Source organism: Podarcis pityusensis (assembly GCF_964106645.2).
Source record: "Podarcis pityusensis genome assembly, chromosome: Z".
Lineage (NCBI taxonomy): Eukaryota > Metazoa > Chordata > Lepidosauria > Squamata > Lacertidae > Podarcis > Podarcis pityusensis.
Genome location: NC_138044.1, coordinates 12,102,236 through 12,125,175, shown reverse-complemented (window position 1 = coordinate 12,125,175; position 22,940 = coordinate 12,102,236). Strand labels below are relative to the sequence as shown.

At 42.3% G+C, this 22,940-nt stretch overlaps 1 protein-coding gene across 11 annotated transcripts in view; it reads left to right on the top strand.

The window, feature by feature from the left end:
• Positions 1–22,940, top strand: part of PBX3 (PBX homeobox 3) — a 241,853-nt gene that overhangs the window by 181,259 nt on the left and 37,654 nt on the right. For all 11 annotated transcript variants that reach the window (XM_080989646.1, XM_080989650.1, XM_080989649.1 and 8 more), the window contains 2 exons: positions 9,165–9,406; positions 21,333–21,523. In XM_080989646.1, the coding sequence (XP_080845772.1) occupies positions 9,165–9,406; positions 21,333–21,523 (433 nt within the window). The remainder of the gene's footprint in view (positions 1–9,164; positions 9,407–21,332; positions 21,524–22,940) is intronic.

Here is a 22,940-nt window from a genome sequence, read left to right as displayed (position 1 = left end):
ATGAGAGTGGTGTGTTTTGATGAGAGTCCAATGAGTAAGTTAGAGAGGCCTGGAGGCTTTTCCCCATCAGGAAAGCTTAAAATCTATAGAATGAGTCAGTGGCTGTCCTTATTTTTAAAAACCACAAATGAAGAATCCCAATGGGAATCTTTATTGCCAATCAGACAGCTCTTATGGAACTAGGAAGGTGATTTGGTGGTGATCTTTGAGTTGAGTCTTTGGTCTTTCTGTGGAACACCAGGGTCCATATATATATGGTGGGTGGTGGGCATGTCTTAAAATGGTTGATTTACCACTTCAGAAAAATAACACATAGGCACTTCACAAGATGAACAAGCAAGGCAAAGGGATAGCTCAGTCGGTAGATCATGAGACTCTCAGGGTCATGGATTTGAGCCCCACAATGGGCAAAACATTCCTGCATTGCAGGGGGTTGGACTAGATGACCTGTGGTCCCTTCCAACTTTACAATTTTATGAAATTAATAAATAAGATGGAAAAAGCCATGCCCTGTATCTCCAGAAGAACTCTCTTGGGCCAACCTTTCATTGTGCTTGCAATATTACTCTGTTAGCCAAGATACCTACTATACAATTCAGACACCACGGGTTTCTAATCTGCTTATTTATAATTCAAAAGCTTGCCCATATATTAATGAACCCTTAATGAGCTGTTGAAAATGCCTGAACTACAGTCGGATTATTAAACTCAAACGGCCCCTGTAATCATACCATTTGAGTGGGTTTTTAGGTGCTTTTCATATCGACGGCTTTGTATTGTGAAGGAGATGGGTTTATTCGGAGGAAAAGCTTTGTAATAATTTTGACCTGCAATTTATTTATTGGCCTCTGAATGCCGTCGCCTGTGCAGGCGCGCTCGTCTGTTATCTGTGGGGGCAGGTGCACAGCGCGTTGAAAGACAGCTAATTAGGATCTGCTGAAAGATATGCTAAAACTGTGGTTCTATAACAAAGCCAAGTTCATTGTTAAACAATGTTTTAGCGTCTGTTTATGTGATTTGTCTGGATCCTGCAGATACCAAAATGAATGGTGTGGCTTTAAGTAGATGGAAATAGGGAGCAAACAGGTTTGTGGTTAACTCTACGGTTCACCCATGAAGATTTTTGAAACTTTGCCTAGAGGAAAAGAAATTGTCAGGCATGAAAGTGGTCCTGAAAGATCTATCAAAGGTGTACCAGCTCAAGCTGCCATATTTAATGTGGAAAGATTTGGCTTTAGGCCGATGCATAGCTCTCCAGCTTGAGTCCTTGCACTTCCAGTGCCATTAGTACCTCTCCAGTTGTGCTGGAAGTGATGTATTATTGTGTTCTTTCAAGCCCACTCTGTACCTTAATACCACGATGCATTGAAAGGTCAGCGAGCTAAGCAGTAATAAACTTGTAGGTTGATATACTGAGGAATAAAAATAGAGAAACAATAGCCACAGTGTGAGCTTATATGTCAAAAATACATATATTATTGGTGCATAATTTATAAAGGCAGATGCTAGGTAGCATCCATTGTGTGAAGCTGTTGAATAAAGGAAAGGCTTGGCTCGGCAAATAAGGTGAGCTTTTGAGATCCTCTTTAAAGGAAGAGAAACACAGACTCAGGAAGACAGAGTAGATTTTTATCCAGTCAATATCAAAAGGCCTAGAGTAGGACAATCCTTCCCATCAGCCAGTCTATATAAGAACAGCCTTCTTGTTCATTACATACTTGTGTTGATAACTGTAATTCAAAAATTAACGAGGGAAGATAGAGATGGAAATGGTGCATCCTCTTTCCCCCACACATGGTCTTGTAGGTGTTGCTTAAGTAGTGCCTCAAACCAGAATAAATGTTAACAGCTCATCCTTGCCCCCTTCTCTTGGTGTACCAGCATATGCAATGGACTGTATCACTTGCCAAGAACTGGGGTAGGACTCACTGCAAGTAGTCAAAACAGGTTTCATTTGGAAACAATCCAAGGTTATCTGGAAACAACTGTGCCATTTTGCCCTAGCAGTTTCATAGCCCTTGTTCCAAACTGTGCAGTTTTCAAACTTTGTCATGTTTATACTATAATACTAGCCATGGCCAGAAAATGACTGGTCTCCCATTTCTGATTGCCCATCATAAGCTCCTGCAGGTACATAGGTACCCTCAGGCCTGTGTTGAATATGATCAGGTAGTGGTGGTTTTCATAGGGAAGTCAATATGGAAGAGGTGCCCAGAGGCTTGGAAATTTGAAAACCACAGAGTAGTGGCAGGCAGATTTCAGGTTTGTGAAAACATCTTTCTTTTCTATAACAACCACCCCACCCAATCCACCAGTGAGAGGCAGATGCAAAACACCTTATGTTGGTAGTAGAGCCAAAGAAAAAAATGTGGTTTGTGGTTGTGTCAGTGTATCTGCAATATAAGGCATCTCATGGAGCGTTACATCAGGAAACTATAATGTACACGTACAGAACTATGGCTGAATTTACTGCAGCTGACGGCTTTTGACACAGAGCGCTGAAACTGACCAGCATAGTTGTACAAAGGCTAATATAGGCAACCATTTAATACACTTAATCAACTGATGAGGAACACTAAGTTTGAGAGAGAGACAATTAAAACAAGGGCAACCAGGGCAGGGTGGTAACCTGTTTTTTATTTGTTGTTATTGCTGTTATCTTTAGTACAGTCGTACCTCGGGTTAAGAACTTAATTCTTTCTGGAGGTCCATTCTTAACCTGAAACTGTTCTTAACCTGAGGTACCACTTTAGCTAATGGGGCCTCCCGTTGCTGCAGCTGCGCCGCCGCACGATTTCTGTTCTCATCCTGAAGCAAAGTTCTTAACCCGAGGTACTATTTCTGGGTTAGCGGAGTCTGTAACATGAAGCGTCTGTAACCTGAAGCGTCTGTAACCCGAGGTACCACTGTATTTAGTAGACTGCTTATTATTATACAGAGGTCTCCAAGTGACTTATATTGTTGGCATCCATTTGTCTTGAGAGACAATGGAGTGCACCTCTGGGGTGAAGAAAAGCTGCTGTGTTAGCAGCACCAAAGTGCAAAGTGACCTTCCCAGGGTGCATGTAGGCCAGATGTAGGCCAAAGGAAAGCGGAATAATACATTTGGCACCAGCTTGGCTGCAGGAGTTGCTGGAAGGAGCCATCCAACTGCCTTAGGGACTCCACTCCAGATTTGTGTAGGGTTTACTCCTTAGCCTTTTCTTCTCCCAAAGATATACCACAAGGCAGTGGAGGTTTAGGGTTAGAGTTTTCCTTCTCCTATATGGGCTGCCTTCCCAGGTTGACAAGTTCCATCTGCCCCTCACTTCCCTCTACAGCACATGCAGAAACCACCTTCTTGACCATTGGACCCACTATTGGTCTCATCTGCTCAATCTGCCGGAGCCTGTCTTTGCATTCAGGGAAGTCCCTAACTCACCAAGGGTTTGAGACCCATCAACTACCTTCACCGGGTTTAGCTGGCCTGTTGAAGCCATTCCCAGGTTGTGGCCGCTGTCACATGCTGACAACTTCTAGGAGCCACATATGAGAGCTAGGTGCAGAGTCGGGGCCAAAGGAGGACAAACTACCCCAGAAGGAGCATGATGTGTCACCCAACAGAGGTTCTACTCCTCCGGACTTCCGGGTTGGCGCCATCGCCGAATGGCGGACTCCCTCCGAGCTCCGGAGGGAGTCTGCTCGGCAGGGGTTGGGTCCTACCGCACCGGCGATGCGGGGACCCTTAAAAACCACGGCCACGAGGGTCGTGGACATGGAGACTCGGCTGGCACCGCTAGCGCCCTCCCGACTCGTGAAGGAGCCTTTTTAAAGGCTAAGGATCGGGTGCCGGGGAGAAGCGTGGTGCTTTGAGTCCTCTGCTATCCCTGCCGAGCGCAGCCGCATGCCATCCGGCGGAGAGCGCTGACTTCTTCTATTGAAAATTCGGACTTTTAGACAACAACCCGTGAGTAATTTGGAAACTGGGTTTAAAAGGAGGAAAAAAAGAATTTCTTTTTGAATTGGATACGAGCGGGGGGGGATCCAAAAAGGAAGTCAGTCCCCCCCCCTATTGTAAACCCTTCAAGACAAGGACGGGGCAACCAAGGTCCAAAAAGATTTGTATTGCTGATAAAAACTAAGAATTTCACGATGGGGAATTATAAGAACTGTGCTGGAGGATGAACTGAGGGAGAAGAAACGTAACCCCCCCCCCCTGGGAACCGGGGTGATTGAAGAGAGAGCCTGGTGAAAAGAGTCGGAGATTTTGACAGCTGTCAAAGTAGCTGTCAAAGTCGGAAAGCAGAGAGGATTTTATTATGAGAACTTTGCTGGCTAAATTTGTTACAATTTGCTACAATTTGTTAAAACTTGGATACAAAATGGCGAAAATATGGATAACAATCGGACTTTTGGACTAGAGAAGACAAAGTTATAACAATCCCCCTAGAGGAGTTTCGGGACATTACAAAGATGGTCGTAAGTGAAAAAAACACCATTGGAATTTTACAGGACTGGTTATCTTCTGGGAAAGCTGCGAAACGGAAACAATATTTTGTCTACAGGGTGTTCAGCTAAAGGAGACAATAGAATTTTCTATTGAAGAAAGGAAGGGACTGAACGCAAGTTTTTGTTCCTGAATAATAATAATCCCTGCAGACTTACTAAGCTTCTGAATTAGAACGTTTCAGCAGCGGAACAAGAGGAAACTGGACTACAATTTGGAAAGAACAATGGGGGGAGTTTTATTACAGATCTGAAGTTAAGTGTTCTAAAAATGTTTATGAAAGGGGAAAAAAAAAAAAAAAAAAAGAGAAGAAAAAACCAGCAAGGAGTCGGGGGAAATAGGTGATTTATGGATTGTAAGAATCCCAGGCGGATAACATGGTTTGGTGGTCAGGGGGAAATTAAACCGGGGACAGGGGGGGAGAACTATAATCCAAAGGCTTGTTAACTTCTTTTTTTGAACTAGCTTTGTCTTATCTATTATACTCTTTATTTCTTATTTCTGATACTTTTATTATGTGGGGAGTTTTTATTATTAAAAAAAGGGAAATTGTGGAATGAAAATGGGGTGGGCCTTGGGAAAGAAATTTTTTGTGTTTTATTAAGGGTATTGATGTGGAGTGCAGAAATTTTAAATTCGAATAATGGTTTAACAAATTAAGTTTTTAATTAGAACTGAGAGCTTGTGGAGCCAACAATATGAAAAAGGAATATGGTAGGGGTGGGGGAAGGGGGGAGTCCCAGAAAGCGGATATATGAAAATAAGGATATATGAAAATATGTAAATTCTTGCTTTCTGTATTTTCTTTTTTTTGAAAACTTTAATAAATATTATTTAAAAAAAAAAAAAGAGGTTCTACTCCTCCCCTAACACCCCATACACCACAGTGATATAGCTTAATTAAATACATAAGCATAAATAAAATACATTATAATAGCAGCACATTATTAAAGCTTCCATGCAGTTCATTAAAAAAAATACAAAACACCCCCATGCAGCCACGGAAGGTTTGTCAGCATACTGACAGCAAAAACAAAACTATAATAGATCATCAGAAGCTTGAGAAAACAGTAGGTTTTTACTTTGTTCCGAAAATATGTCATCAAAGGTGCCAGGCTGACCTCACTGGGGGTTAAACAATTGTCAAGTTACTGGGGGTTGGAATCCTTGTTATCTACTGAAAATCACCCAGAGACTTACCTGTAGATCCCAATCTACCTTTTGCCCATCTTAGTGTTATAAGGATACCTGCCCTCCTCTCTCAAAAGTCTTTTCTTCAAATCAGACTAATGGTGCATCTAGCCCAATACTGTCCATCTTATCCTTGTCTATCCAGTGTCTTGAACAGAGTTTTTTTCTCCCAGAATCTTTTAACTGGAAATATCGGAGACTAGAGCTGAGGCTCCTTCCATGCAAAGCATGCACTCAAGCTGCCTAGCTCAGTGAGCAGTCATTTAAAAATTCTCATAGAGTTAATGAAGTAACGTATATAAATTAGCAAAAGCCTGTTTGTTTTTCCTTAGGAGAGGAATTGAAGCCCTTAGCAGGAATAGACTAACCATGTAGAAGATTGCTTAATGCTTTAATGAGAACCTGATAAGACGAAATAGCAAAGATGAAACATTTTATAACAAGGAAGCAAATGTGCATTGTCAAGTCCAAGCAGTGAACAAACTCCGGTGTCAGTATCCCAAAAACAAATTTAGAATTTGATGGTAATTGGGGTGCACTGGAGACGTGGGAGAAGAAGAAACATGTGATAATTTATCAAGTTGGCTTTCTGCCTTCCAAATGTTTTAGAATCCACACACACAATTCTGAATGTGGAATACTGAATGTGGAATGGTGAGATTCTTATCATGTCAAGAAGAAGCTTGTTTTATGGGTTGGGGTGGGGACAAGAAAAGCAACATATCAGACAGAATATTGCTCACCAACTTTTGCAGTGTGTGTTCAGATCTGGGTAAGATGAAGCAGAAGCCAGGTTGAAAAGGGGGAAGGAAGAACAATGGATGTGGCATTCAAATTATTTGGTGTGGTTTGTGTGTGGTTTGTTGAAGTAGGCTGATGAAATTAAAATAAGATTCACTGATAAAAGGAGAAAATGCAACCCCCTTTTTAATGCCCATGGTTTTCAACATGTATATAATAATAAAGAGGGTGGATGGAGAAATAAAAAATATGAGAAGTTGGGGCAGCACTTAAAATTCTCAATAAGTTCTCAGTATCTACAATCAACCACCCCATATAATCAGACAACTTTATACTTATTACAGATGTGTGGAAAAAAGGCTTGTGTAACATAGTGGCTAAGAGGATGAATTACGAATTGGCAAGTCCCTGGACTGAAAGTTACCACTGCCAAGAACTCACATAGGCAAGCCACACTCCTTCTTTAACTCAGTCCTCCACCAGCAATTTGGAGGTCATAATACTGCCCTAACTCACTAAACGTATGAGGCACTTGTAACACTCCAACGCAGCTTCTAAGTACGAGATGGGGTACTCCTAACCTGTGGTGCTGCATCCCACGGTGGGGCATGGTTTGGCAAAAATTATAGATGGGATGGAGCTTGTGGATATCATATTATTAAGGGTCTTTGTTACCCAGCAATGCCAGTGACCAGGGATCTTCTGTATACCAAACATGCACTATAGAATTGTGCTTCCCTAACACCCGCTTACTGCTTTTTGCCCAGATCTTGCTCTGGTTGTGCATTCTTGGACAATAGGGCATTACAGTTGCCATTCCGCATATTAAAGAGCGATGCATTCATCCGTTCGTTTTAGTGGGGCATGCATATGTATAGCCGTGCATGTATGCACCCTCAAATCTTGACCATCTATCAATGATAAAGATAAGCAATTTTGCAGTGAGTCATTTCATTTGTCTTAACAATATTGCAGGCAACTGATGGTTGCTACAAAGGTGGTTGATTTCAAAGATTTTCTTTTTAAATACATGTGTCAAATTTATGACAAGGGATTGGCTGATGTTTGTGCAGGGCAGGCCGGTCACAAATCTGTCTCCTTCTACACCTCCACACCTTTGAGGAATTGGGCTAGATTCATGCAAGTGAGTCAAATTTAACTGCCACTTCTGAGCTGAACACTTGGCAGTTTATGGATGTTACTGTCATGTCAGCTGCACCTGATGCAGAGCTCGTGTGCCGCTGTGTATAAACAACAACATGAACACCACAGAAGGCAGAATCGGCTTGCAGACTCAGTAGGTGCCAGCTCCTCCCCCTGAGGGGATCTGTCAGGAATACCTGCTTTTAAACCGATTTGAAGAGGTTAATTGAGCTGGGATATTTTTGGGTTGTATTGCATCTTTAATAGAAATGCCGATCCAAGGAGCCATGGCTCTAGTGATTCCCTCCCCCCCAACTGTAATTATATCTCAACTTTGTTTTTCACTGGTGTTGAGAGCATCTTGGCAGCAAGCCCATTTGACCTGATTAAACCTACAAATTGTCAGCCTTGATCTATAATAGTCAGATGAGACTGGTGATTGGATGTCATTTTGGGATCCTCTGGCTAGAGGCGGAAATTTTATTTATTTTTATTATTATTTTAAAAAAACGCTGGTGCTTCTCTGCTAGCTGCTGATAACAATGCTGGCAATTTTGAACATGTTTTAGCATGAAATGGCATTTTAAACTTTCTGGGTGGTTAAAAAACAAAAAAAAAAAAAGTGGTTTTGAGGCTGCATACATCACAGCATTCTTTACAGCAGAGCTAGGCACTGCAGACTATGCATATTGCATTCAGTAGATCTAAGACCTAATGATTGAGTCTCTCCTCAGGAAGGGTGATCCTCTGGAAGGATATAAAGTACTATATCCCTTGACCCATCAGTGAAGTGGAACCCTCCCTGCTTTTCCTTGAACCAGGAATAACCTCAAGCCATTGTATTTGCACAAAATACACGTGTGGAATATTTTGCTGAATAGACAGTTTGGTATTCCAGTTAAAAATTGTAAGCAGGTTACTAACCCTCATAACTTTCTTGTTGCGTACCATTCTTTGTTACTAATGGATGTGGTACAAAATAAGCGAATAAATTTATTATATTTAATTATAATACAGTAAACATTTTTATCCTCAGGTAAAGCTCGAAAAGCTTACAAAGCAGCCCATGATAACAGTGTCTCAGTCCACTGCCAACTCTTTAGAATAGTCTGCTGGTCCTAGACTGTTGCTCATATTATTGCATCAACAGTAAAAGGCAGACTTTAGCAATTGGTGTGACCTCCTAAACATATTATTGTAGAAACAGTGTCCTTGTTTAATATTTCTGCTTTCTGTGATACTTTGAGTACTTTGAGCCATTTGCTTACATTGCATTACAGTGAATGCATTGATTAACTTATTCAAGTCACAGAATTCTTCTCTTCTTGATGCAGAATTTGGGCTATTTTGCTTCAAGATCTTGAAAGATCATTACTTTTTAGCATAGTGTGTTCGGAGCGCTTAGTAATATCTTCCTCCTTGAATGACAACTGCTAGGATTGGAAGCCTTCACAAATCCATATGAAAATGGCTCGCAGCAAAGTGTGTGTGTGACTCCTGCTGCTTTCCCTTCTCTGAGCCGGTGGAATAGTTAGCAGATTTACTGGAAACAGGATATATTAACTTAGGTAATTTTTCTTCTTGTTATTTCCTTCACTTAAAGGTCTCAGCATCCGAGGAGCTCAAGAGGAAGACCCTCCTGACCCCCAGCTAATGAGATTGGACAATATGCTTCTGGCAGAAGGGGTTTCAGGTCCTGAGAAAGGTGGAGGATCAGCGGCGGCGGCAGCAGCAGCAGCAGCTTCTGGTGGATCTTCGGATAACTCTATTGAACATTCAGATTACAGGGCCAAATTGACCCAGATCAGACAGATCTATCACACGGAGCTGGAGAAATATGAACAGGTTAGATGTTGCAATCCTCTCCCTTGAATATATGTGGCTCCATTGTCCTCTGTTTTGCTAGAGCCCAACCTGCAAAGTACTGTTTGTTTATGCCATGCTTTCAAAAATTAATAGTTTAAAGATTAGCAACATCATAAGTAACTTCAAATTATACTTCCAAGTAAGTAAGGTTCCATAAGCCCACTTGAAACTTGGAGGAGCAGCCTTGCAAGATCCTGTCAAATTCTTTAAACTGCAGTCAGAAACAATAATAGGTAGTCAGTTACATAGCATATTTCAAGTCCTCCAAGTGTTTCAGATTTTTTTATTGCATTAAACCTCACCAATGGCCCTGGAAGGTAGGCTGCTGTGATTATCACCATATTGTAGCTAGAAGGTTGAGATAAATGTGGTTTGGCTAGAACAAAAGTAGGGAACTTCAGGCCCTCCAACCCTCTCTGTCTGGCCCTCAATACGCTCCCCACACCTCTCTCCAGCCCCATATCACACCCTTCTTGAGTGTTTTTGCATGGCTGGAAAGTGTCCTTAAACTCTGATAATGCCTCTTGCTTCCCTGGATGGAGGATAAAGAATTGTGAATGAGTGTCTGGTAGAAAGCACACTGCTGTACAAAGGTAAAATTTACATTTGTTGTTTCACCCACTTGTGCCTTTGGCCTCATCCACCACAGATACATGGCCTCTTGAAGGTTGCCCAGAAGGGAACTTGGAACTTAGGCTGAAAATGGTTCCCAACCTGTGGACTAGGGCCACTCTGTAAGTGTATGTAAGTGCTTTGAAAAATCCAGATGACTGCATTAGAGAGATTAGTCATTTACTGTGAGTTAGGATTCCACTTCTAGGACAAATCAGTCAGAAGTGCTTTACTGACTTTACTTTGCTGTCAACATTTTTTGTAGACGATTCTGTGCTTGCTGTAGGTTATTTTCAATATGACCTATGGTTTGATTTTTATTAAAAGTGTTAATAACTGCTCTGCCCCAATGAAACCACATATACCCCTCTACTTCATTTGTTTTCTCTTGAGGGGTTCAGTTACTCAGTGAGCCTTTTCTCAACAAGTGTTGGAGAGATTGTCCATCCATGTTTGCGTAACTTTTCACAGATTTAGAAAGGGAAGACCAGAGACCCTGGCTTTGTTGCTGTACCACTGGCAATGTCATTTTGTTTCCCTGAGGTGCCTTATAAAGCTTCTGAAGCTTGAACCATATCAGCTCAATGAACCATAGGAACTTGTGGCTGGTTTTCTGAGCAGAACTTTATAAGGAAGTCCTGGCTTCTACGGCTTGGCCCTGGCACTTCCCTGGGAGTGTGTCAGCTGAAACAAACTTGAAGTGAAACCACAAAATCCAGTTGCTAAATGGGGGTTAATCAGAGGCTGCAGTCCTACCAGAAAACATGCAGCTTGGTGTGGTTTTTGCCTATCTCAGCATCTGTGTTACAAGAATGTACATCACCAATGTGAGGAAATTTTTCCTTTCTGGAGGTTCCTAGCTGGTTTCGGTATTTTGGTTACAAATTTCAGTGACTAGCAGAAAATATTACAACAAAACATTACAACAAAAAGCCTTTAAATGAACCTATGACTTTGAAAAAATGCATCTTAGAATGAATATTATAAGGCCATTATGAATTTCTTTCATGTTATAATAAAAACAGCTTCTTTACTACCCAAGTACAAGTGACATTTGGGGGGATGGAGAAAAAATCAATTGCATTTGAAGTGTTTGCTTAAAATTTTCATTCCCCCCCTACTTTTTGTTTTCTTGTAGCTTAATATAAAATGCCCTTTCTAAAGCCAGTCTGGAAACAGTCTTGGGTTTGAAAGGTTAACACCTCAGAAATAAAATGTTTGTTCATTTATGATGGCAGTATGAATCAACCCGTTCAGCTGGTTTAGTTCTAATTCAGCAGAAGATTGTGGATTGGCTGTGTGTTTGTGTGTGTACAAGATTAATCACAGCCATGCTTTCATGATATTTCTCATAACCCTGAGGACCAATTATTATTGTCTTCAAAAAGCCACCTACAAAAATTACTGAATCCAAGAACTGGTTGCTGCAGCTGGAGGAAGTGTTAGAAATAAAAGCTATGTCTGTGCAGAAAGTTTCTCTGGATGGTGCATCTGCAGGCTTCTGCATGGGGTGAGTTCGGCTCAGTTATCCAAACAAGGACAGGACCTACACATTAATGTTGGGTATTATTATTTTTATTGTATCCACTTCTACATTTCTATTTCTGCACAAATTTGCACCTGGAGTAGTAGTTTAACTAACAGGAAGCAAATGGAAACTGGTTTCTAAGAGAGTTAGAAGGGGTATTTTCCTTAGTGCATGCCTGCATTTTCCTTCAGTCTCTCTGTAGCTTGTCATGCAGAATTTGCAGGTGGCTATCCTCCCCCCCCACAAAAAAAAAAAAATCCTAGTTCACCGAAAGCAACAGTGAGATGAATGTATATTCTCTGGGCAGCAATGCCTGTTATACCTCCTTTTTTAAAAGCTACTGTCTCCAACCTAAGTATGTTGGACTGTCACTAATAAACTTAATATGTATTTTTGGAAAACTATTTTGATTATATTTTATTGCTTAAACAGTTTGTTATTTTTATAATTATGCTATAATCCACCTTGAGTGGTTTTTCCAGAAGCAGGAAGGTGGGGTATAAGTTTACTTACTTTGGAATAAGCTTCCATGGATTCAGGTCCACTTCTGCAGTAATGAATTAGTGTGTATTTTAAGGTGACTCTGATTGGTTTTTGCAAGAGAGTAGCATGACTACACCTCTGAAAATATTAACAAATAAGAAGCAACTTCTACAATTGCTGAGCATATTTCATATGTCTGTGATAAAGCAAATTGAGTCTAATGATTTGTTCACTAGGGTGAAATAATGTATCCTCTTTTGCAATTACTCTTATTTATATTGTGTACCAAGAATGTGGCATTTCTTGTATGGAATGTTGGCTTCTGATTTCCCCCCATTGAATGCCCCTGCTTTTCTTATGCATGCCTTTTGGCTTGGTCATCCTGAAAAAAATCTACTAATCCACCCCCCCTCAATTTTCTGCAGATACTTTGAAGTCAAGAAGGGCTGACCTCCATTATTTCTTCAAGTCCCAGAATATTGGTCATTTAAGTGCAGATTTCTAGACCTCTTGTTGTAACTGTAGTAGAGACAAAGGAACATCGACCACACTTTAAATGAAAATGGTGCATGGAAAACTCAACACACAGAACGGGAGCAGAAATAAATTCTGATTGTTGTGGGCCGTCATTTCCCTGGCCTTGTAGCCTCTGACTGTAATAAATGTAAGCATTTGGAAGGAGCCCAGCGTTCAAGCCCCGTAGCTCCATTTGCAAAGGTTTCAACTGAAATGTCAGATCCATCCGTCCAAACCCCAGGAAACTGAGGTGGGGAGGGAGGGGGAGAGAAACGCTGCTGGGAGAGTAAGAGACAGAGCGGATGTGAAACACGCAAGTTTTCCCCTGTTAGTCCTGACACCCAGCAGTGTCTACTGTACAGAAATATGATAATTTTTTTCATGCCTTGTAGCAAACTGTCTCGTACTAGTTTGTCTCGAACTGTGCCTGTCTCTGCAGCTGAGGGGCAAATGGGACCGCTCCTCTGTCTTGATTGGCTCCAAGTTTTCTGAAAGGTTTCTACAGGTGGGAGCAGGGGAGGGTAGACTGGTGGAGGGGCCATGAGATGTTTGTGAAGAGAAAGCAGGTAGATCAGTCTAGATTTCATCTGGGAAGGGGAGAGAGAATACTTGGAGCAATTTAAAATAAACAAGTGTGTGTGAGAGAGAGAGAGATCCAGACTAGTAGACCTTCAGCCCTTTCAGATCCACATTTAGCTCAATATAATCAGTCTTAAATTTGATATGGTCACACATTAGTAAAATTCCCTAGATGACTTATAAAATACAGTAATAAATAAATAATACAATTGAAATACAGTCATACAATATTAAAACATGCAATAATGAAAACACAGTAAGCACAGCAACAGAAAACTTTTATCTATTTCAGACAGAATGAAACAAATTCCAGCTCAGCTTACAGTTATACTAAAAAAGAGCATAACCAACTTACAGTTATACTAAAAAAGAGCATAACCAACTTACAGTTATACTAAAAAAGAGCATAACGTGGGTTTTCTAGAATAGCCATTAAAGCAGCAAACACATAGAATCTATTTTAAAGTACAAGTTTAAAAGTTCAAGATTTTTTAAAAAGAAGTCTTCACCAAAAAGACTGTTAAAAAGGTGTCAGACAAGCCTCTCTGAGAAACCTAAAGGAATAGGTTCTGGGGAGCCACTACTGAAAAGGCTTTGTCCTTTGTAATGATCCACTTCACCTCACTTGACAGCAACACACAGATCAAGACTTCTGAAGATCTTAAGGTTCAGATAGATCTGTGGGAGACAGCAATCTTTCAGGTAACCTAGCCCCTAGCCATTTATACATTATTGGTTAAATCCATTCATAAGCATAGGGAAAGGGTCGAGAGGAACCTGTAGCAGAAAGTATGGCTGATCTGAGAAACTCATTGCAACTGTAGCTTAGTAGCAGGATGCAAGCAATGCTGAGCAACAGGCTGCTGGACCAGTTTGTAGTAACTTGGCCTGCTGCTCTTCCATCCCCTCTCTGTCATATTCTGTGTTGTCAAAAATTGGAATGTTAACTTCTCAGGACAGGAGCCTGTCAATGCCATGTCAATGGTACCAAATAAGTAAACAATTTTCAAGTTTTAGGACTTGGGGAAACATCCCCTTAACTTGGAGATCTGTTGCCATGGTGTTGGCACTCTTGGACCAGGTAGAGCATTGGCCTGATTTGGTAGCAACCAGATCCTGTGTCAGTTGGCGGCTTCCAGTGCTTTGAAAACATCCCTAGCAGACCACAGCTCATGATTGGTTGTTGTGTTCATTTGAGCTGGGTCACAATTAGTGCATGCAAAGATACAGGTAGAGTTAAGATGAAAGCTAAACAAGAGGTGGGTGATGAGCAGATGAAATTCATTCCCTACTAAAATGGAGGGAGTGGTGCAAGTACTGGCCTTTAGGAAGTTATGTTGCCAGAGCTGGCTTGAGCATGTGGCATCTTCGGGCAAGTATTGGATCCCCCTCCTTAAACTGGCACTGTAATCAGAGGAGAAACAACTAGGTTGTAGAGCTGCCATTTTAACTTTCCACAGTCCCACCCACTCCATATACTTTCCCTTTAGGGCAAAATGGTGTACCATCCATGTGAGGGTCTTAAAGGCACTGTTTAAAGCTGTCTGCTTGTCAATGCTGCTGTGTTGAGCCCACAGTGCCAAAGGGCTTCAATGCCATCAGACGGCACTTTGCTGAGGTCCCCCTCAAACCTAGAGCTGGTCCTGGATGGTGCCTTACCATCCTTCAAGCTGGGCACATCCCACTTCCTCTAAAACATCTGGTGTGGTACAATAGGGCAGGGACTACTTTGGTTCTAGCAGTTCTAGATGGCTTATCAGGAACTCAGGTGTTTTGAAGGTTTTACAAAGGAGTTTCACAAAGCCTCAGTTAAACCCAGGAGCCCTAATTGTGAATGCTGTACCTAGCCCTGGAAACAGGAAGTGTGAGTTGCTCCATTTGGGCTCCCTATTCAGCTGTAGTGCTGCCCCGCAGTCTTTAAAGCACCACCAAGTCTCATTGCCTTTTTGTGTTCGCATTGCCTTCTTTGAACCTAGAAGCAAAGGCCAATGTTGTCATTATTGCTGTGTTTTTCTCCCCCCCTCCCTCCTCCTCCCTGCCCAGAGTTTGATTTTGACATTTGTTGCCAGTTAAGGAAATGCACTTTAAAGCAGCAGGAAAGGCCGGGGGGCGGGGGAGGTCTCCAGAAAGTGTGTCACACCATCAGCTTCTCACCCACTTTCTCAGTGCCAGGAGAAATGCTTCTCTTCATAATTTACAGCTACTGTAATAGAGATGGCATATTGAAAGCTATCTTCTATAATTACATTGAAATACGTTTTTGCTGTAGGCAAAAGTATTGCAAACGTCCCAAACCTCCCAGAGCAGCTGGGAACATGCTGCCATCACCTTCATGGATCTCTCCTGGTTACCCCATCTCAGAAAGGATGCTTGCAGAGTTAGGAAAGCTGCAGAAAAGGGCAACCAAGATGATCTATGGGGTGAAGAAAGGCTTAACCTGGTTGGTCACTGTGGAAAGCAATACATTGGATTACACAAACCTTTGGTCTGATCCATCAGACCTTTATAATCAAGGATACATATGGAGAAGGGCAAACACTTTGCAGAAGGAATGGGGTTCCTGTGCCTCCCCAGATGTTGGTGGATTACAACTATAATCATTTCTGACCCACTAAGACTGATGGGAGTTGGGAGCACAACAGTTGTGGAGGGCCACAGGTCCCCCCCCCATCCCTGCATTTAAAAAATGTTAAGTTTCTAATTCTCATGATAGCAAGAGTTGCTTCTCTGTGGACAATACCTATTAAATCTCTTAAATTGGAGTGGGGACTTGGCAGGATTTGCAGGGGCTGTAGCTTCATTTGCATAGCTCATTTCCCCTCACACCTTTGACTAATGTATAGATAGGAAAACAAAGACATACATTTGAATTTGTTTAATTTTGTGAAGGCCAGAGTAGCTTTTCCAAGCCAGGAACATAAGAAGCTATCATATAGTGCCTTAGGGTGAAGTTAATCTCAGTAATGATGTCTTGCTGGCATCAGCTCCCCAAGTTTTCACCTGGAGATGGTTGGGACTGAACTTGGGACTTTCTGAATGCAAAGTATGTGCTCTCCCACTGAGCTAAGGTCCCTCCGCCTGCTTGTTCCTCCAGCTTCCATTATTCTTATTGGAATAGTAGCAAATATAATATGTCCATGGTCTTAGAAGTACACTTGTATATTTCCGGCAACATTGGGAATCATGGTGCATGCTAGTTCTTCAGGGGTAAGAAACATAGTTGTAGTTCAAGGAACCAGGAATGATGCCACTGCCATTAATTTGATTTATTTTAGCTGATAAAAATTATATATTGCTTGATTGTATTAAAAAAAAAACACCAGCCCTCAAAGCAGTTAAAATCTCCAAGGCCTCAAGAGTCTCTCCCTCCTATTTTCATGCAGCAGTGATGTGTGTTCTTCCTCTTCCTCCCCAAGAGTCCTTGGAGTGAGGTCCAAGTGCTCTGCCAGGCATTGCATTCAAAGCGCTACAGACTTGGTGGAGGGTTACGACCTGTAATTTTTTACTTTCAGATGTGTAAAGGCAAAAGAGAGTAACTGTGCCAGAAGCATATGCATCTTTCTTAAGGGTGTACCCAGATTTTAATTATCTAAATGTAAATACTTAACAAATTTTACTTAGAGTAATGAGCTAAAGTGCACACTACATAAATGAGATGTTCTAATTAATCATGTATGAACTACTGGTTTAAAGGGAAGCTCTGTGAATCCCATGGATATGCTGGTCTGCTGCCAAATTGCTAATCAGCGTTTGCATTCATAGGCGTCTTCGCTTTAATAAGTTACGAGAGATGTTTGGAGGAAACGAAGATGAGGGTGGTGGTGTATTTTCTCTTCTCTGAACAGGCAGACATTACCTGAGCTTGTAAACTTTTAACCTCCAGGTTAATTGGTGAGGTGAGTGTGGGTGGCTTTTATTTTAATGTTATCCTCCTTTTCAGACATATATTGTCTCCCAAAGTGGCGCATGCCAATGAAAAAATAATAATTACAAACTAAAAGCAGAAGAGGCACAAAGGGAGTGGAATGAAAATATAGAAGAGGGAGATCCAATCAGGATGACAAGGCCAGAATGAAACTATGAGATGTAAATGGGGCATTTATACCCAGTTGGGGCCAGGGTGATCTTCCCCTGCTGATGTTCTTGCTTGGGTAGAAGTGGTGAAGCTACCTACTGGCCCTTAATTCTCTGTCCTTCCCCCTGCAGTCCAAAAGCAACAGAGTGACTTTATCCACTTTCTTAACTTTAGAGTGATGAAGACTGTAACAAGAGCTCTTCTGGATTAGACCATCAGTCCATCCAGTCCAGCATCCTGTGTTTCCCACAGTGACTAACCAAGTGCCTCCACAAGGCCCATGAACATCAGGGCAACAGCATCCCCCAGCTTCCACTTCCCAGAAAGTAGCTAGTCTGTTATTGTTTCCCAAGCATCTCACAACTGAAGCTCACTTTTTCTCCAGATTAAAACTGGATGCAAACTTCACTCTTGCACCTGAAAAAGTTTGAGTAATCATTACACTGTCCTTTGTTGTCAATGTTAATTGCTGTTTGGAAGATGGATAGGAAGAAAGGAAGCTCAGGACAGTTACTTGTAAAGAAATGCAACAGACCACGTATAAGAATGGGCCATTCTCTTGGGTCATTGCATCAGGAGTGATTACAAAACCTCATAACACCCCCTTATCAGTGGCTCAGTAGAAAGAAGCAAGGCTGGAGTAGCCAAACAGCCTCCTCCTGGGACAGGTAAACCTGCTGCATTTGTGGACTAGTCACAATTGAATTAACATTTATCATGCTGGGTGTAGAGATGCAGTGGGAATAAAATTTACCCACAAACCAATGGAGGCTGATTGGAAGACAGCAGGGCCTGAGCAGGGAATCCTAAAGAGATGCTGCAGGGAACTGGTCCTCTGTGGGTGCATACTTTGGGCTTACAGGAGCTTTTGATAATGTATGGTTTTGTTTTGTTTTCCAGCAAATATTTTGGTATAAGCTCTGCAAATAACTTATTTGGTCCAAATAAGATAAAAGGATAGTAACAAGAGGGCTGGGGATAGCAACTCTTCTTGTAAAGACTGCCTGACATTAATTGCATGATTACAATTATGTATTACTTTTACATTTTAAATAACAGCTGTTGGGTGTGTGTGGCAGCATCATTTGGGATCGTGGTTTAACCCTCCCACTATAAACAATGCCCCCCACCTGGAAGCTGCTATTCGAGAAACTTTCATTGGCACTACTAGTAGCTTATCTTCCAGAGTGAGTAACAGCTTCCAGAGGAAAGGAATCTTTTTATCAGGACTATTAAGGAAGAAATGGTTCCAGTCCAGTCCCTATCCTGTTTACGCATATCCATAGCTGCTATGTAAATTATAAAAACAGATTAATGGCAATCATGCAATTAAAATCTTGCTTAGTTTGATCCTGAAAGGCAGTGGGCACGTTAAATCTTGAGGAAGGAAAATGGAGAATGAGGTGGTAGTTCTGTAGCTTTCAGATATGTGAAATATTCTATCAGCAGGACAGATGTTGGATCCAAGGAGCAAAAAGACATGTTTGGCTTGTATGCAAAGAATAAAGAGACTGGAGATTATGTGGTGGTGATACCTTTCATCAGGACACCTTGTTGGTGGAAGCTTAAGAGCTGATCACAGAGTTCCTGTGGAGCTCTATGGAGAGAACTTTACAGAGACTGAAAACCCATACCTTTTATTAGGGTTGGCTGAGGGGCAAGAGTGTTAAGCATAATATAAGAGCTTTCAAGTTACATAGAACATAGGGCTAGGGCAAACATCTTTTTTATTCAGGGAATTCTGGGGGAAAGAAAATAATAATCACCAGCTGATCAGAACTGTGAAGGAAAACTACCTGAATTTGGAGGCAGCAGGTTGCGGATGAGATTGCCCCCTTTTTGCACATTTACTGAGGGGTGGGACTTAAAAGGAGCTCTTTTGCAGCTCTGAGCAGCTGGTGGCTGCCGTTTGCTCCCTGTGTATGGGGTGTTAGGGGAGGTGTTAGGGGAGAGGTAGTACCTCTGGCAGGCGACATGTCATTCTCCTGGGTAGTTTGCCCACCTTTGGTTCCCCCTGCACTCAGTTCTCACCTGAGTGTCTCCTAGAAGCTGTCAGCATGTGACAGCAGGCACACTGCCAGAATGGCTTTGACTGGCCAGCTAAGGGCAGCCAAGGGGTCTCAAACCTTCAGTGAGTTAGGGACTTCCCTGCATGCAACGACAGGCTTCAGCAGATTGAGCAGATGAGACCAATAGTGGGTCTTAACAGTCAAAAAAGGTGGTTTCTGCATGTGCTGTAGAAGGAAGTGAGGGGCTGATGGGGTATGTCAACTTGGGAAGGCAGCCCATATAGGAGAAGGAAAACTCTGATCCTGAACTTCTGCTACCTTTGACTATAGTCATTTGTAAGAAAGGCTTCGAGAGTAAACCCCGAGGAAAGATCTGTACCTGCTGCCTTGTGGGCCATCTTTGGGAGAAGAAAAGGCTAAGGAGTAAACCCTACACAAATCCAGAGTGGAGTCCCTAAGATGGTTGGATGGTATCTGGTACGCCTCCTTCCAGCAACTCCTGCAGCCAAGCTGGTGCCAAATGTATTGCTCTGCTTTCCTTTGGACCACATCAGTGAAGCCGAGAAGGGAGGTCTTGTCATTTGGGAAGCCCAGGACCCTCATACACACCGCCCTGGCTTGCTCCCCAGTGAGGTTACTTTAGTGCTGATAACACAGTGAAAACAGCACGGGAGGCAGCAGTTATGAGTTACTGGTCCCTGCAGCCACAGCAAACGCTGTGATTTCTCCAGCGGTTTTACTTCACCCCTGGAGGTGCACTCCATAGTCTCTTGAGACAGACAGGTACCAACAACACCCTGAATTTCCTATTCCCGCAAATGCAATGGAGCTCCCGTGAGCTTCCCCTTGAAAATTGTGTACCCACAAAACTGCTGAACTTCCCCTGAACCCCAATTTATTTTCAGGTCATAAAATGGGAGGGGGAGATTTTATCTCAGCACTTTCTTCAACTGATATGTTAAAATTAAAAATGGGGGGGCAAGAAGTTGTGAGAGGGGATGGTGCTGATGTGCCAGGGAAGAGCTTATGGTATGCTAGCTGTTAAGTTGATCAGTTTGGCAGGTGAAGCCAAATCCACATATTTATATATTTGGCACATTTATATCTATCTTCTATCATAGAACTCAGGGCAGCATACATAGGGTTCACAGATATCTCCCAACCAGGCCCCCAACCTGCTTATCTTCTTTAGGTTGCTGCATTTTGTGCCCACACCTCAGAACATGTCTCCTGGCCTCTGTGCCCTCCAGGTGTTTTGCACTACAACCCCCATGATCACTGATCATTGGCCATTATAACTGAGGCTGATGGGAGTTGTAGTCCAAAACATCTGGAGGGCACCAGGTTGCAGAAGGATTCCCTGGGATATATCCCTCTTCCATACCTAGTATATGAGGGCAGATACATTCTGAATGCCCTTCTCTATTTCAAAGTCTCATAGTCTTAGCTAAATCCTACCATCAAATACCTGTTTTGTTTCTCCCTTTTTCCTCTAGTAAAATCACCACCAAACATCAGCTTTGTCACTTCCCCATTACTACTGATGAAAATGTCTCTGAACAGATATTACTAGCCAAGCTTGATGGTTTCCCAGAACCAGGGGACTTATAAATCTGCTCAGACTATTCCATCCTAGAATCCACCAGGGAACCAAAGGTCACTAGGAGACTGCACGCCCTGTCTCCCAGGAAGAACATCATGGCAAGGGGAAGAACCTGAACCCATCAATGCATTGGTCACTGAAAGTGCAGCTGCTCCAATGCTTGCTTTCCTCTTCCCTCCCAATTTCTTTTTCATTTTATATTGTGTCTATCAGATTGTGAGCCTGTGGGCAATAATTGTCTTGTTTTTAATCTCTGTACAGTGCTTAGACAATTGCCAGTGCTTTACTAAGAGTTAAAACTAATAATAATAATAATAATAAATGCTAATTGATAATGTAGTTAATTGATAATAAATAAAAACAACTAGCTGTCGTAAGGCTGGGTACATGGAAAATTTGTAAACATTTTCTTCTTGTTGAGATCAGGATGTGATATGACTTTGCCAAAACCTGTAACTGTCCCTGTAACTTTGCCCCTGTAACTGTCCCTTCCTTCTTAGGCTTGTAATGAATTTACCACACACGTGATGAACCTTCTTCGAGAGCAAAGTCGGACACGCCCCATTTCTCCAAAGGAAATAGAGAGGATGGTAGGCATCATCCATCGGAAGTTCAGCTCAATCCAGATGCAGCTTAAACAAAGCACTTGTGAAGCTGTCATGATATTGAGATCACGGTTCCTTGATGCCAGGTAGGTCACAAGACTCTATGATTTTCTTGTCTTGATTTGTTGGTGATTTGTCCAACGCTACAGGATTTGACACTTCTTTACAGCCAGTGGGTTGTAGCTAATGTTAGTCTTACTCAGAGTGGACCCACTGAAATTAGGGAACCCTCAGTTAAGCCCCCTGGATGAACTGTGTGTGCCCTGACATCCATTGGCTGCAAGAGCCAACTTTTATGACCATCTGAACTGCTCCTGGCAGGACAGGAATTTATATATGAATCCTTGCTGCGTACAGGAATTCCCAAATGAAAGGACAGAAAAGACGTGGTTATTCTAGGAGGGGCAAAAGTTCATGGCCAATTATTTAGTACTTGGAGGCAAACTTCCATGCTGACTGGGTGCAGACAGATGTAACAGTTTAACACTAGTCATGTTGGTTCTTCAGTCATGGTGTGATCCTAGCTTCTCAGCTTGCCTTACACGGTGAGGCATACCAGCCAATCACCAAGTCTCACCCGTCCTCTCATGTTTTGCATGGGCCGCTGGCTGGTTGCAAGGCCTTTTTGGTAGTAAAGCTCATTGCCAACCCTCTCCTTATACAGCATGCCTGACAGCACTTTAAGAACTCCGCAGTGACATTTTGGTTATGCAAATGGGTGCACCCCTAACCGGTCTGGCAATGAAAAAGGTTGCTGCCACTTGGAAAGGGAACAGCTGCACCTTTCAGAAGCATATTTTGCAAACAGTTCCTCTCAAAGAACAGAAAGCCTAGACAAAATAAGTGGAAGTGGAGTAATGAGAGAAACACGGCTCCAGGGAGAGCGGTAGAATGCAGGGGGATAAGCACACCATGATACTGATGGGCTGTAGCATGCCAGATGGAAGCTCCCTATGGAGTAGCCGTCCTATCATGGTGGTTTGATTGTGGCAAGCCTGGAGGGGGAATGGAGCTTGGAGGGAAAACACTTACAGGGAGTTTTCTAAAGGGAGGGGGAGAAAAGACTTCACAGAATTTTCTTTTTAAGAACTGAGTTTTATTGAAGAGATCTGTAATGATAATTATGGGTAGGAAATGAATATACATAACAACTCCGTCTTCAGTATCACACCAGTAAACTGAACAATTAAACCATGCTCAATACTTCTTGCCCAACACTTCCTTCTGGTTCACATCTATTCCAAAATGAAATAAATTTGGCTCTGTTGTTCCAAGAGAGTAGCTTGGATTGATGTTTTCTCTTTTCCTAGGTGTCTGATGTGGGTCAGATTCAGTGTTGGCCCAAGGCATTTTGCTGCCTGAACCAGAGCCCAAATGTTTGTCCCCACCCCTAACTAGGGTTCTTGCTGCATCATTGAGATACCAGCAGTAGCGGAGGAAGGGGAGGGGGCACCACAGGCTGCAGGGCACCCTCCAGCAGGTGGACCCAGCACTGCCTGCAAA